Source organism: Somniosus microcephalus, unplaced genomic scaffold (genome assembly GCF_052327205.1).
Source record: "Somniosus microcephalus isolate GS21.2 unplaced genomic scaffold, FLI_Smic_1.0 unresolved_chr7, whole genome shotgun sequence".
NCBI classification, from domain to species: Eukaryota; Metazoa; Chordata; class Chondrichthyes; order Squaliformes; family Somniosidae; genus Somniosus; species Somniosus microcephalus.
The window spans coordinates 24,645,292-24,660,641 of NW_028225185.1; the positions used below are offsets into that span (position 1 = coordinate 24,645,292).

At 54.1% G+C, this 15,350-nt stretch overlaps 1 protein-coding gene across 1 annotated transcript; it reads right to left on the reverse strand.

Annotated features, from left to right (window-relative positions):
* Positions 1–249: 249 nt before the first annotated feature.
* On the reverse strand, positions 250–12,906 carry LOC147086633 (coiled-coil domain-containing protein 22-like). The gene is made up of 9 exons (XM_085978289.1): positions 12,734–12,906; positions 11,046–11,223; positions 10,316–10,448; positions 9,633–9,739; positions 6,908–6,989; positions 4,221–4,390; positions 1,753–1,959; positions 435–712; positions 250–292 (listed from the first exon to the last, which is right to left on the reverse strand). Exons 1-9 carry the CDS (start codon positions 12,781–12,783, stop codon positions 250–252), a joined length of 1,248 nt encoding a protein of 415 aa, XP_085834415.1. The 5' UTR covers positions 12,784–12,906.
* Between the last annotated feature and the right edge of the window lie 2,444 nt (positions 12,907–15,350).

The window sequence follows — 15,350 nt, forward strand, 5'->3', positions numbered from 1 at the left end:
GCTTCTCCAGTCTCTCCACGTCACTGAAGTCCCTCATCCCTGGGACCATTCTGGTCAATCTCCCCTAACCTTCTCTGCTCTAAGGAGAACAACCCCAGCTTCTCCAGTCTCTCCACATCACTGAAGCCCCTCATCCCTGGTACCATTCTGGTCAATCTCCTCTGCACCCTCTCCAAGGCCTTGACATCCTTCCTAAAGTGCGGGGCCCAGAATTGGACACAATACTCCAGCCGAGGCCGGACCAGTGTTTTAAGGTTTCGCAGTAACTTCCTGGCCTGTGTACTCTATGCCTCTATTAATAAAGGACCAGGGTCCCAGATGCTTAACAGTTTCTTAACTTGTCCTGTCACCAATGATTTGTGTACGTACACCCCGCCCCCCCGGTGTCTCTGTTCCTGCTCCCCTTTAAAATTATATCATTTTGTTTATATTGCCTCTCCTCATTCTTCTGATCAAAATGAATTACTTCACACTTCTCTGCCATGTGTCTGCACATTTCACCAGACTGTCTCTGTCCTCCTGAAGTCTGGGACATTTGATTAGATTGGGGAGGAGGGTTTATTAGATTCAGGCACTCGCACAGCATGATCAGAGGTGCACTGGCTTGTACTGGCACAAACTGCAGTTTACTGCCGCTTACCTCTTCAGATTCCCGTGCGGACGACAATGTGCTGCCAGCGACCTCCATCTGACGGACGATCTGCTCAGCCTCCTGTGAAAAAACAAACAGAGGACAAAGTGAGTGCAGGCCAGCTGTTCCAACCCGCCAGCTCCAGAGCGGGCCCTGGTCGAGTGATCGACAATTCTCCCTTCCTGCCTCGCGGGACAGGCAGCAATTATTCTATAAAAATCAGTGAGGGACAGCTGATGGTCAGAGCAGCATAGGGTCTACACACCGCAGAGGTGTCAGGGTGTGATATCAGGTCACTGACTGCAGGTTTGATGCCGAATCTCTGAACCAGAACCTACTAGGTCGTTGCAGAAAATCTAGTGATCACCCGCGCGCAGACCCCCCCCACTCACGCACCCACTCCCCCCCCAGTGCCCCGCGCACCCCCCCCCCAGTTGCCCCGCGCACAGCGCACCCCCCCCGGCAGTGCTCCGCGCCACGCCTGCGCACCCCCCCCCGATTGCCCCCGCGCACCCCCCCCAGTGCCCCGCGCACGCGCACCCCCCCAGTGCCCCCGCGCACCCCCCCCAGTGCCCCCGCGCCACGCGCACCCCCCCCAGTGCCCCGCGCACGCGCACCCCCCCCAGTGCCCCGCGCACGCGCACCCCCCCCAGTGCCCCGCGCACGCGCACCCCCCCCAGTGCCCCGCGCACGCGCACCCCCAGTGCCCCGCCCACGCGCACCCCCCCCAGTGCCCCGCCCACGCGCACCCCCCCCCCAGTGCCCCGCCCCACGCGCACCCCCCCCCCCAGTGCCCCCGCGCACGCGCACCCCCCCCAGTGCCCCGCGCACGCGCACCCCCCCCAGTGCCCCGCGCACGCGCACCCCCCCCAGTGCCCCGCGCACGCGCACCCCCCCCAGTGCCCCGCCCACGCGCACCCCCCCCCAGTGCCCCGCGCACCCCCCCCAGTGCCCCGTGCACGCGCACCCCCCCAGTGCCCCGCGCACCCCCCCCAGTGCCCCGCGCACGCGCACCCCCCCCCAGTGCCCCGCGCACGCGCACCCCCCCCAGTGCCCCGTGCACGCGCACCCCCCCAGTGCCCCGCGCAGTGCAGTAAGCTTTGAGTGAATCCTATTCCTACCTGTGTGAAGGTGAATTTCTCGGTACGTGTGAAGCGGGACCCTTTGGTGACAGTGTCTGCTGCTCCAGTGCTGTAGGATTGAAGTATCTGTGTCAGGTCAGAGGCCGTGGGCTGCGAGCTGTGTGCCCCGGAGCTGTGCTGAGCGCACCGCTGTAAATGCTCCCGAATCCGTCTCTGCAGCCTCTGGCCTTTTCTCGCTTTATATTCCTGAAAAGGGAAAGCAAAAAGATTTTGAAACAAGGGAGAGTCTGCATGCAGGAACAACCCATAGTGGCTAAATAATACCAGGGTAGAGCTGCGAGGGAAACTGTACCCCAAGTTAGAGAGAAAGTAAAGCAACATTGGAGGCAGACGGAGTGGGAGAGGAGATTGAAGCAATGAAGGAGCAGACTGCGGAGGTGCTGTTCGTCACCACCTGTTACATGAATAATACTGGTTCAGATCCAACACAATCTTAGATAGACTAAGTGAGGGGGTAGGAAGGTGGCAGATGGAGTATAATGTAGGGAAATGTGAGGTTATTCACTTTGGTAGGAAGAATAGAAAAACAGAATATTTTTTAAAATGGTTAGAAACTTTCAAATGTTGGTGTTCAGAGAGATGTGTGTGTCCTCGTGCAAGAAACACAGAAAGCGAACATGCAGGTACAGCAAACAATAAGGAAGGTGAATGGCACGTTGGCCTTTATTGCAAGGGGATTGGAGTATAAGAGTGAGGAAGTCTTGCTACAATTGTACAGGACCTTGGTGAGACCACACCTGGAGTACTGGGCACAGTCCTGGTCTCCTTATCGGAGGAAGGATATACTTGCCTTGGAGGCGGTGCAACGAAGGTTCACGAGATTGATCCCTGGGATGAGAGGGCTGTCCTATGAGGAGAGATTGTGTAGATTGGGCCGATACTCTCTGGAGTTTAGAAGAATGAGAGGTGATCTCATTGAAAGATAAAAGATTCTGAGGGGGATTGACAGGGTAGATGCTGAGAGGCTGTTTCCCCCCTGGCTAGAGAGTCTAGAACCAGGGGTCACAGTCTCAGGATAAGGGGTCGGCCATTGAGGACTGAGATGAGGAGGAATTTCTTCACTCAGAGGGCGGTGAATCTTTGGAATTCTCTGCCCCAGAGGGCCATGGAGGCTCAGTCGTTGAGTCTATTCAAGGCCGAGATCGAGAGATTTCTGGACTCTAGGGGAATCGAGGGATATGGAGATCGGGCGGGAAAGTGGAGTTGAGGTCGATGATCTTATTGAATGGCGGAGCAGGCTCCAGGGGCCGTACGGCCGACTCCTGCTCCTATCTTCTATGTTTCTATGTTGATGATCAGCCATGATCTTATTGAATGGCGGAGCAGGCTCCAGGGGCTGTATGGCCGACTCCAGCTCCTTTACCTTTAATGTTGTGGTAAACGGTAAAAGCCTGATGTGAAGTGGAACCAGCATTAAAGAAGGCGGAGAGAGAGATCTGGGTGTTCTAGTGCATACATCTCGACAGACACAAGAGCAATGATCTGAAGCAATACCTAGAGCGAACAGGGTGTTGGGGTGCATCTATAGGACAATTGATTAGAAGACGAGTCATACTACTTGTACAAGGCCTTGGTCGGACCTCACTTCGAATACTGTGTCCAGTTTTGATCTCCTCACATGGTGGGTGATATTGAGGCTTTGGAGAGGGTGCAGAGGATGGCCACTAGACTAATTCCCAGTATCAAGCCTCAGTTATCAAGATAGGCTAAGAGTTGGGACTCTACACTTCAGAGAAGCACAGACTTAGGTGATCTGATTGATAAGATAATGAAGGGAATAGACTGTCTTCGAGGCAACGGTTGATCCAATTAAATTAGGTTAGGAAGGACTAGGGGTCACAATTTTAAGTTGTGCTAGGCCAGATCTAGGTTAGATGTCAGGTGATTCTTTCCCTAGAGAATAGTGGGCCTCTGGAACAGGCTGTCTGCTCGTGTGGTGGACACGGATTCACTGAATTCCTTCAAGCGAGAGTTGGACCTGTTTCTGGCTGGGGTGATGACCTCTTACAGAAGGTGGGCACTGCAGGGAATTCAGGGCCAGAACGATCGATCTCCTGGACTAGTTTCCATCGCCTAGATGGGTCGGAGGGGAATTTCCCAGATATTTTTTCTCCCAAATTGGCCTGGGGTTTTTAAAACAAAAATGTTGCCTCTCCCAGATCACATGGTTTCGGGTGGGGCGTGTATATGTTGTGTTACACAAGGTATCGCAATCGTGCGAGACAGGCTGGATGGACCAGAGGGTCTTTACCGGTCCGTCATTGTTCGTACGCCACTCAGGCCGCAAACCCAGACAACGCGTTTCCTGATGCTCAACTCGACTTCATCCGACTCCAACTCCCTCCCGCCCACTCTTTACAACAAAATTCAATGGAGATGTTTTGAAGGGTGAAACGCCTACACTTGTCCGGAATTTCCAGCTAGCCTGACGAGCGGTGGACACATACCTCTGGAGAAAGGCGAGACACCAGGCCCTGGCTGTTCCACTCCACCTCCCACTCCTGAACAGCACTCAGGTCAGACACAGACCGCTCCAGCAGGGACGCAGCAATGAAGGAGTGGTGGCAGGGCTGGGCAGTGACGGACGGGAGGTACAGATCGTAATACTCCTTCACTTCTACAGAATAAGAGACAAATGCAATCTGCCGTCAGCTCAGAGAATTTGATGGGGAGATGAAACAATTAACAGCACATCACACAATCACAGCTGCAACATGCAGTTAATGGCAGCACTGAGAGTAGGCGAAATCTCAGTGACACGGGCTCCCCCAACCAGGGCAAGTCTCCGCTCTGCCAGGAATGCTGCTCACCCTGCCCTGGACCCAGGAGCACATTAGGAGTAGACAGTGGCAACTGGCACACGACCCGGGAAAATTCTGCAGCTTAGGTATGAACCCAAGATAAAGCTACAAATCATTCCTAATATATGCAAACACCACAGGAGATAGTGAATATAAACCGCCTCCCATATATAAACCGCACCCCATAAACCGCCCCCCATATATAAACCGCCCCCCATATATAAACCACACCCCATAAATAAACCGCGCCCCATAAATAAACCGCGCCCCATAAACCGCCCCCATATATAAACCGCACCCTATAAACTTCCCCATATATAAACCACACCCCATAAATAAACCGCGCCCCATAAACCGCCCCCATATATAAACCGCACCCTATAAACTGCCCCATATATAAACCGCCCCCCATATATAAACCACACCCCATAAACTGCCCTATATAAACCACACCCCATAAATAAACCGCACCCTATAAACTGCCCCATATATAAACCGCACCCTATAAACTGCCCCCATATATAAACCGCCCCCCATATATAAACCACACCCCATAAATAAACCGCACCCTATAAACTGCCCATATAAACCACACCCCATAAACTGCCCCCATATATAAACCGCGCCCCATAAACTGCCCCTATATATAAACCGCACCCCATAAATAAACCGCGCCCCATAAACTGCCCCCATATATAAACCGCCCCCCCTATATAAACCACACCCCATAAACTGCCCCAATATATAAACCGCCCCAATAAAAAACTGCATCCCATAAACTGCCCCGTATATAAACTGCACCCCATAAACTGCCCCAGATATAAACCGCACCCTATAAACTGCCCCAATATATAAACCGCACCCCATAAACTGCCCCCATAAATAAACCGCGCCCCATAAACCCAATATATAAACCGCACCCCATAAACTGCCCCCATATATAAACCGCGCCCCATAAACTGCCCCAATATATAAACCACGCCCCATAAACTGCCCCAATATATAAACCGCGCCCCATAAACTGCCCCAATATATAAACCGCACCCCATAAACTGCCCCATATAAACCGCGCCCCATAAACTGCGCCCCATAAACTGCCCCAATATATAAACCGCACCCCATAAACTGCCCCATATAAACCGCGCCCCATAAACTGCCCCAATATATAAACCGCACCCCATAAACTGCCCCAATATATAAACCGCGCCCCATAAACTGCCCCAATATATAAACCGCGCCCCATAAACTGCCCCAATATATAAACCGCACCCCATAAACTGCCCCATATAAACCGCGCCCCATAAACTGCCCCAATATATAAACCGCACCCCATAAACTGCCCCAATATATAAACCGCGCCCCATAAACTGCCCCAATATATAAACTGCACCCCATAAACTGCCCCAATATATAAACCGCGCCCCATAAACTGCCCCAATATATAAACCGCGCCCCATAAACTGCCCCAATATATAAACCGCGCCCCATAAACTGCCCCCATATATAAACCGCACCCCATAAACTGCCCCAATATAGAAACCGCGCCCCATAAACTGCCCCATATATAAACTGCACCCCATAAACTGCCCCAATATATAAACTGCACCCCATAAACTGCCCCAATATAGAAACCGTGCCCCATAAACTGCCCCAATATAGAAACCGCGCCCCATAAACTGCCCCAATATAGAAACCGCGCCCCATAAACTGCCCCATATAAACCGCGCCCCATAAACTGCCCCAATATATAAACCGCACCCCATAAACTGCCCCAATATATAAACCGCGCCCCATAAACTGCCCCAATATATAAACTGCACCCCATAAACTGCCCCAATATATAAACCGCGCCCCATAAACTGCCCCAATATATAAACCGCGCCCCATAAACTGCCCCAATATATAAACCGCGCCCCATAAACTGCCCCCATATAGAAACCGCGCCCCATAAACTGCCCCATATATAAACTGCACCCCATAAACTGCCCCAATATATAAACTGCACCCCATAAACTGCCCCAATATAGAAACCGTGCCCCATAAACTGCCCCAATATAGAAACCGCGCCCCATAAACTGCCCCAATATATAAACTGCACCCCATAAACTGCCCCAATATATAAACTGCACCCCATAAACTGCCCCAATATATAAACCGCACCCCATAAACTGCCCCAATATATAAACCACACCCCATAAACTGCCCCAATATATAAACCACACCCCATAAACTGCCCCAATATATAAACCACACCCCATAAACTGCCCACTACCGTGCAGTGCTAAAAGAGGAATCTAAACTTCACCAAACTGGCCGTGATGAACATACGCCACCTTTCGGAATTTTCTTTACAGTGGAATAGTTTTCAGGTAAACTGAGAGGCTGACTGCGGAACTTGTGCATCAGACGAGAGCTCTGCAACAGAAGCAAAAGGAGTTTGACAACGCTCGATATTATGGACTGTTTCTTCTGGTACGTTTGGTGACTGGTGTCTTTGGGTGCAGAGTGAATGGTCCCTGATTGGATAGCAATAAAAACAGTTCAGGTGAGTCAGAGAGGAGCAGGCCAGAAAGCCGGCACTAAGCTCATGGTCTACAGAGCAGCAGTGATACCCGCCCTGCTGTATGCCTCAGAGACATGGACCATGTACAGCAGGCACCTCAAAGCACTGGAGAGGTCCCACCAACGCTGCCTCCGCAAGATCCTGCAAATCCATTGGCAGGACAGGTGCACCAACGTCAGTGTTCTCGCTCAGGCCAACATCCCCAGCATCGAAGCTCTGACCATGCTCGATCAGCTCCGATGGATGGGTCACATTGTCCGCATGCCCGATACGAGGCTCCCAAAACAAGCGCTCTACTCGGAGCTCCGACACGGCAAGAGAGCCCCAGATGGGCAGAGGAAACGCTTCAAGGACACCCTCAAAGCCTCCTTGAAAAAGTGCAACATCCCCACCGACACCTGGGAATCCCTGGCCCAAGACCGCACAAAGTGGAGGAGAAGCATCCGGGAAGGCGCCGAACACCTCGAGTCTCTTCGCCGGGAGCAAGCGGAAGCCAAGCGCAGGCAGCACAAGGGGCGCACGTCAACCCAAGCACCCCACCCACCCGCCCCCTTCAACCACCGTCTGCCCCACCTGTGACAGAGACTGTAGGTCCCGCATTGGACTCATCAGTCACCTGAGAACTCATTGTTAGTGTGGAAGCAAGTCATCCTCGGTTCCGAGGGACTGCCGAAAAAAAGCAGAGGCTCAGACCACAATCGTACTTCGATAAGCAAATGTGTGGCAGCGTGGAGGATTCCAGCTTTATGAAGGGAGAGAAGAGGAAATTGGGTAACTACAGTCCAGTTAGGCAAACAACAAATTCTTAGAGTAATTGGAGATAAAATGAGTGAGAGTTCAGAAATGTGTGGGTTACTGGTGCTGGAGGGGGAACGGTGTTTGTATTGGAGAAGGGTTTGAAGTGGTGTATTTAAGGGTCAGAGCTGGGGCCAACTCTGCTCTCTGTAGATTTCAATGTTTTGAATTTGGGTTTAGGGAGTGTGATATCGAAATCTGCTGACAACATAAACGTGGGGGGCTTGGCAAACAGTGTGGGGAAATGTAAAAACATTAGAGGCGATTACATGGAGGTTGGTAAAATTATTAGGGAAAGACTCTTACCTCTGGTTGTGGAGTCAGTGATGAGGAGTCACCAATTTAAAAACTGTTGTCATTAATAGAGTGAGGAAAGAGATTAGGAGACATTTCTTCAGAGAGTTGTTGGAGCATGGAATGCTTACCGTGAGAGAGAGAGAGAGAGAGAGAGAGAGAGAGAGAGAGAGAGAGAGAGCCCTACATGCAGAATTCTGCCGAAGCATCCTTCGCACCCAAAGGAAAACGCCAACAAATGCATGCAGAGCCGAACTAGGCAGATACCCACTGATAATAAACATCCAAAAACGAGCACTAAACTTCCTAAATCACCTCAAATCTAGCTCCCCAGACACCCTTCATTTCAAAGCCTTTCAGACCCAAGAGCTAAACCCAGAAAAGAGTCCCCTGAGTCAGCTGCTACTGAAACTAAGTACTCAGCCGGACCCTGACCAGCCCCAGACCAACACAGCCGTCCAAACACCAATCCGAGTGAACCAAATCATTAAAAAATGCAAAGAAACCTACCTGGAACATTGGAACAAAATAACCGAAAGCCAAAGCAGATTAGAATGTTACCGGGCCCTAAAAAGAGAATATAAACTGGCAGACTACCTCACGACCATCAGAGACACAAAACAGAGACAGACCCTCACCAGGTACAGACTAAGCGACCACCAACTGGAAATTGAAAAAGGCAGATACAAGAAATCCTGGCAGCCTAGAGAGAATAGAATATGCGATCAATGTCTGGCTGGCGAGGTTGAAACAGAAATGCATTTCCTCCTAAAATGCGAAAAATTCAACACATCAAGAAACATATTATTCAACAAGCTAAGCCAAACAACCCCAGATTTCAAGGAATTGGATGATCTGTCAAAATTGAGATTAGTCCTAGGAGAAGGAGACAGACCATACCTTGGGGCCAAATATGTAACAACATGTCACAACCTGAGGACTGTTTAAAATTAAGACTGTTTAAAATTAATATTGAACGTACCAAATGAAGTAGAAAGACTGTTTAAAATTAATATTGTTTAAAAGTAATATTGTATGTACCCAACAAATGTCAAATCGATTGACACCTACAGAATGTTGGAAAACTGTACCTTTTTGCTATGTAAGCTTTGGCAATATGGTTCTCTGTAAACTTTCATGCCAATAAAGCATTTGAACTGAACTGAACTGAACTGAACTGAGAGAGAGAGAGAGTGAGAGAGAGAGAGAGCGAGAGAGCAGGGCGGTGGGATTGGTCTAGCAAAGAGCTGGCACAAACATGGGCCCAATGGCCTCCCGTGACTGCATTAAACCCTGCGCATGTAGGACCGAATATATCAAACGTTTTCGGAAAGGTTACACCGAGACGCTACACGATCAACACATTGAGCCAGAGCACAACTGCGGACTAAAGTCAGAAAACCAACCTGCAGCCGAAGGAGGGATGGAGTCCGGAGAGAGGCTGGCACCCACGGTATGGCTAGTTGCTGTTTGATCTTGGAAGCAATAGCGCGCTGCAGCACCACGGATTTCCCTGTCACAGGATCACGGGCAGGTTAATGAAATAAAGTGATATAGTGCTTGCAGCCAATTATCTCCCGCCTGCTCTTTCACCCAACCCGTAGCAGCCCAAAAAAAAAACTCATTTTCCTTCCCACCGTTTCCAAACCTGTCCCAAAGCCCCTCCTCCCGCTACGAGTACATCATTTAGGGAGGAATGCGTGCTGCCCATTAACGCACCCTTTCCACTTGCACACATCACAAAATCGCACACTCCCAGCCTGCGGTTAACGGAGAGAAACTGCCGAGGGGGAGGCGTGCAATTTCCCAATGCATTGCTCCAAGAACATCGCTGTGGGGAAACCTCCCCTTACTGTGTCCAAACATTAACAGACCCTTTCCAGTCGAATCCTTCCGTATTTCTCCGATTCCCTGCTGACCATCTGTGCTGCCAGACACCATTCCCCCCGAGAGAGGGGGGCCTCAACAAGTCACTCAAATGTGTTCAAACTGTAGGCATCTTGCCAATAAACGTTCTAAACTGACCCAGGAGAATGAACAAACCCAAATCCCACACAATCCGGCAATGCATTCGACTCCTAAACCAAACCTGCGGGCTGGTGCGCTGAGTCGACACTGTCTCGAGGTAGCTTCTCCACCAGGAACATGAGGAGCCGTCGGATCTCGGGCTCGTTACTGTACAGGAAGGTCTGGTAGCCGATCTCTCCTTCGTATCCCAGGTCCTGAACCCAAGCAGACGGTAATTATCCAGCCGCAGCAGCAAGTGATGATCATTTTACTCAATTCCACATTGGCCGGCAGCAGCCCCACAGCAAAGACAACTGGGACCATGAGCCGGGGGGGGGGGGGGGGGGGGTAGGGTCTGTGGGGGGCAGGTTTAGTCACCAGTAGCAGGAGGTCCCCGGGAGAGGGGGGCCAGGCACCAGGAGAGGGGGGATCTTGAGGGGGTTTGGAGCAGGGGTTCCGGGCGCCTGGAGTCGTGAGGGAGGGGATGCAGGAGTCTGGGAGTCGGGAGAGAGGGGGAGGGGATGCAGGGGTCTGGGGGTCGGGAGGGAGGGGGCAGGGATCTCGGAGTCGGGAGGGAGGGGATGCAGGAGTCTGGGGGTCGGGAAAGAGGGGGCGGGGATGGAGGAGATGCAGGGGTCTGAGAGTCGGGGGGGGGGGGAGGGGATGCAGGGTCTGGGAGTCGGGAGAGAGGGGGGCGGGAATGCAGGGGCCTCGGAGTCGGGGGAGGGGGTGCAGGGAGTCGGGAGTCGTGTCTCGCCCAATAATCAGGATGACCCTCGGTGACTGGTGCTGGGAGTCTGAGCTGAACTTACCTGGCAGGCCTGCGCCAGGCTCATCCCGATCCGGAACCTGGCCGACATTCCCGGTGGAAGCAGGTGACTGAGGCCATTCCCGAGGGAGCCGTCAATGATCCGCAGGCAGCGAACCACCGCCTCCACAATCAGCTCCGTGGAAAACTGCTGGACGCTCTCCACATCCTCAGGGATCTCACTGGGAAAGAAAGAACAATCAGCACGGAGCACCCGACAGTAAGGGGGGGGGGGGGGGTGTCTGTTGGGGGGTGTCTAGGGGGAGGTCTGGTGTCTGTTTGGGGGGGGGGGGGGGTGTCCGGTATCTGGGGGAGATTATCTGGGGTCTGGGGGGGATGTCCGGTGTCTCACGGAAGGTGTCCGGTGTCTTTGGGGGGGGGGGGGGGTGTCTGGTGTCTGCGGGGGTGGGGTCTGGTGTCTGCGGGGAGGGGGGAGTGTCCGGTGTCTGTGTGGAGCGGGGGGGGGGGGGGGGTGTCTGGGGTGGGAGTGTCCGGTGTCTGGGGGGGGGGGGGGGGGGGGAAGGAGTGTCCGGTGTCTGGGAGGGGGGGGGGGGGGGGGGGAGGGGAAGTGTCCGGTGTCTGCGTGGCGGGGGCTGGTGTCTGGGGGGGGGGGGGGGGAGTGTCCGGTGTCTTGGGGGGGGTGGGGGTTGTCTGGTGTCTGCGGGGGGGGGGTGTCCGGTATCTGTGGGAGATTATCTGGGGTCTGGGGGGGATGTCCGGTGTCTCGCGGAAGGAGTACGGTGTCTTTGGGGGGGGGGGGGGGGGGTTGTCTGGTGTCTGCGGGGGTGGGGTCTGGTGTCTGCGGGGAGGGGGGAGTGTCCGGTGTCTGTGTGGAGCGGGGGGGGGGGGGGCTGGTGTCTGGGGGGGGAGGTGTCCGGTGTCTGGGGGGGGGGGGGGGGAAAGGAGTGTCCGGTGTCTGGGGGGGGGGGGGGGAAAGAGGGGAAGTGTCCGGTGTCTGGGTGGAGGGGGGGGGTGTCTGGGGTGGGAGTGTCCGGTGTCTGGGGGGGGGGGGGGGGGGGGGAGGGGAAGTGTCCGGTGTCTGGGTGGAGGGGGGGGGTGTCTGGGGTGGGAGTGTCCGGTGTCTGGGGGGGGGGGGGGGGAGGGGAAGTGTCCGGTGTCTGGGTGGAGGGGGGGGTGTCTGGGGTGGGAGTGTCCGGTGTCTGGGGGGGGGGGGGGGGAGGGGAAGTGTCCGGTGTCTGGGTGGAGGGGGGGGGGGTGTCTGAGGGGGGAAGTGTCCGGTGTCTGGGGGGGGGGGGGGGAGGGGAAGTGTCCGGTGTCTGGGTGGAGGGGGGGGGGTGTCTGGGGGGGGAAGTGTCCGGTGTCTGGGGGGGGGGGGGGGGAGGGGAAGTGTCCGGTGTCTGGGTGGCGGGGGTGCTGGTGTCTGGGGGGGGGGGGGGGGAAAGAGGGGAAGTGTCCGGTGTCTGGGTGGAGGGGGGGGGTGTCTGGGGTGGGAGTGTCCGGTGTCTGGGGGGGGGGGGGGGGGGGGGGGGGAGTGTCCGGTGTCTGGGTGGCGGGGGTGCTGGTGTCTGGGGGGGGAAGTGTCCGGTGTCTGGGTGGCGGGGGTGCTGGTGTCTGGGGGGGGAAGTGTCCGGTGTCTGGCGGGGGGGGGGGGGGTGTCCGGTGTCTGGGTGGCGGGGGGAGGTGTCCGGTGTCTGGCGGGGGGGGGGCGGGTGTTGTCTGGCGGAGACTCACCAGCCGGTTTGCGCCAGCGCGCGGATCAGGATCCGGTCCACCTCCTCCATGGGTCGGCTCCGCGGGTCTGTCTCCGCTCCCGCCTCTCACTCACTGTGACTCTCTTCACACTCACTGACTGTCTCTCTCACTCTTTTCTCTCCTGGAAGTTTCACGGCTCAGGACCGGAAGTGACGTGCGGAACCGCGGCCGCCGGAAGTTGTAGTTTTTTTCAGAGCAAAGAATAATCCGCCTTAAAGGGACCGCGTCTCTATAATCCGCCTTAAAGGGGCCGCGTCTCTATAATCAGACTTAAAGGGGCCGCGTCTCTCTAATCCGCCTTAAAGGGGCCGCGGCTCTCTAATCAGCCTTAAAGGGGCCGCGTCTCTCTAATCCGCCTTAAAGGGGCCGGGTCTCTCTAATCAGCCTTAAAGGGGCCGCGTCTCTCTAATCCGCCTTAAAGGGGCCGTGTCTCTCTAATCCAGCTTAAAGGGGCGTCGTCGGTCTAATCAGCCTTAACGGGGCCGCGTCTCTCTAATCCGCCTTAAAGGGGCCGCGTCTCTATAATCAGACTTAAAGGGGCCGAGTCTCTATAATCAGCCTTAAAGGGGCCGCGTCTCTATAATCAGCCTTAAAGGGGCCGAGTCTCTATAATCAGCCTTAAAGGGGTTGCGTCTCTATAATCAGCCTTAAAGGGGCCGCGTCTCTCTAATCAGCCTTAAAGGGGCCACGTCTCTCTAATCCGCCTTAAAGGGGCCGCGTCTCTCTAATCCGCCTTAAAGGGGCCGTGTCTCTCTAATCCAGCTTAAAGGGGCGTCGTCGGTCTAATCAGCCTTAACGGGGCCGCGTCTCTCTAATCCGCCTTAAAGGGGCCGCGGCTCTATAATCAGACTTAAAGGGGCCGAGTCTCTATAATCAGCCTTAAAGGGGCCGCGTCTCTATAATCAGCCTTAAAGGGGCCGAGTCTCTATAATCAGCCTTAAAGGGGCCGCGTCTCTCTAATCAGCCTTAAAGGGGCCGCGTCTCTCTAATCAGCCTTAAAGGGGCCACGTCTCTCTAATCCACCTTAAAGGGGCCGCGTCTCTCTAATACGCCTTAAAGGGGCCGCGTCTCTCTAATCAGCCTTAAAGGGGCCGCGTCTCTCTAATCAGCCTTAAAGGGGCCGCGTCTCTCTAATCAGCCTTAAAGGGGCCGCGTCTCTCTAATCCGCCTTAAAGGGGCCGCGTCTCTCTAATCAGCCTTAAAGGGGCCGCGTCTCTCTAATCCGCCTTAAAGGGGCCGCGTCTCTCTAATCCACCTTAAAGGGGCCGCGTCTCTATAATCCGCCTAAAAGGGGCCGCGTCTCTATAATCAGCCTTAAAGGGGCCGCGGCTCTATCATCCGCCTTAAAGGGGCCGTGTCTCTATAATCAGCCTTAAAGGGGCCGCGTCTCTCTAATCAGCCTTAAAGGGGCCGCGGCTCTATCATCCGCCTTAAAGGGGCCGCGTCTCTATAATCAGCCTTAAAGGCGCCGCGTCTCTCTAATCAGCCTTAAAGCGGCCGCGGCTCTATAATCAGCCTTAAAGGGGTCGCGTCTCTATAATCCGCCTTGAAGGGGCCACGGCTCTATAATCCGCCTTAAAGGGGCCGCGTCTCTCTAATCCCGCTAATGTAGTACCATTATTCAAGAAGGGTAGTAGGGAAAAACCGGGGAACTACAGGCCAGTGAGCCTAACATCAGTGGTAGGAAAATTATTGGAAAAAATCCTGAGGGACAAAATTTGTCTCCACTTGGAGAGGCAAGGATTAATCAGGGATAGTCAACATGGCTTTGTCAAGGGAAGATCATGTCTGACTAATTTGATTGAATTTTTTGAGGGGGTGACTAGGTGTGTGGATGAGGGTAACGCAGTGGATGTGGTATACATGGATTTCAGTAAGGCCTTCGATAAAGTCCCGCACAGGAGACTGGTCAAGAAGGTAAGAGCCCATGGAATCCAGGGTGCCTTGGCACATTGGATACAAAACTGGCTTAGTGGCAGGAGGCAGAGGGTGATGGTCGAAGGTTGTTTTTGTGACTGGAAGCCTGTGGCCAGTGGGGTACCACAGGGATCGGTGCTGGGTCCCTTGCTGTTTGTGGTCTACATTAATGACTTGGATATGAATGTAAAGGGTATGATCAGTAAGTTCGCGGATGATACAAAAATTGGTAGGGTGGTAAATAGCGAGGAGGGTAGCCTCAGTCTGCAGGACGATATAGATGGGTTGGTCAGATGGGCGGAACAGTGGCAAATGGAATTTAACCCGGAAAAGTGCGAGGTGATGCACTTTGGGGGGACTAACAAGGCAAAGGAATACACAATGAATGGAAAGACCCTAGGCAAGACGGAGGGTCAGAGGGATCTGGGTGTGCAAGTACACAGATCCCTGAAGGCGGCGGAACAGGTGGATAAGGTGGTAAAAAAGGCATATGGGATACTTGCCTTCATTAGCCGAGGCATTGAATATAAGAGCAAGGAGGTTATGATGGAGCTGTATAAAACACTGGTTAGGCCACAGCTGGAATATTGTGTGCAGTTCTGGTCGCCACACTACAGGAAGGATGTGATCGCGTTAGAGAGGGTGCAGAGGAGGTTCACCAGGATGTTACCAGGGCTGG

Excerpts from the sequence above, each read along its gene's own strand:
- LOC147086633 (XM_085978289.1), bottom strand. The coding sequence starts at position 12,783 with ATGGAGGAGGTGGACCGGATCCTGATCCGCGCGCTGGCGCAAACCGGC. Across the intron at positions 1,960-4,220 it reads TGTCTCGCCTTTCTCCAGAG|GAATATAAAGCGAGAAAAGG; the intron begins GTATGTGTCCAC and ends TTCCCTTTTCAG. Across the intron at positions 713-1,752 it reads AGAAATTCACCTTCACACAG|GAGGCTGAGCAGATCGTCCG; the intron begins GTAGGAATAGGA and ends GTTTTTTCACAG.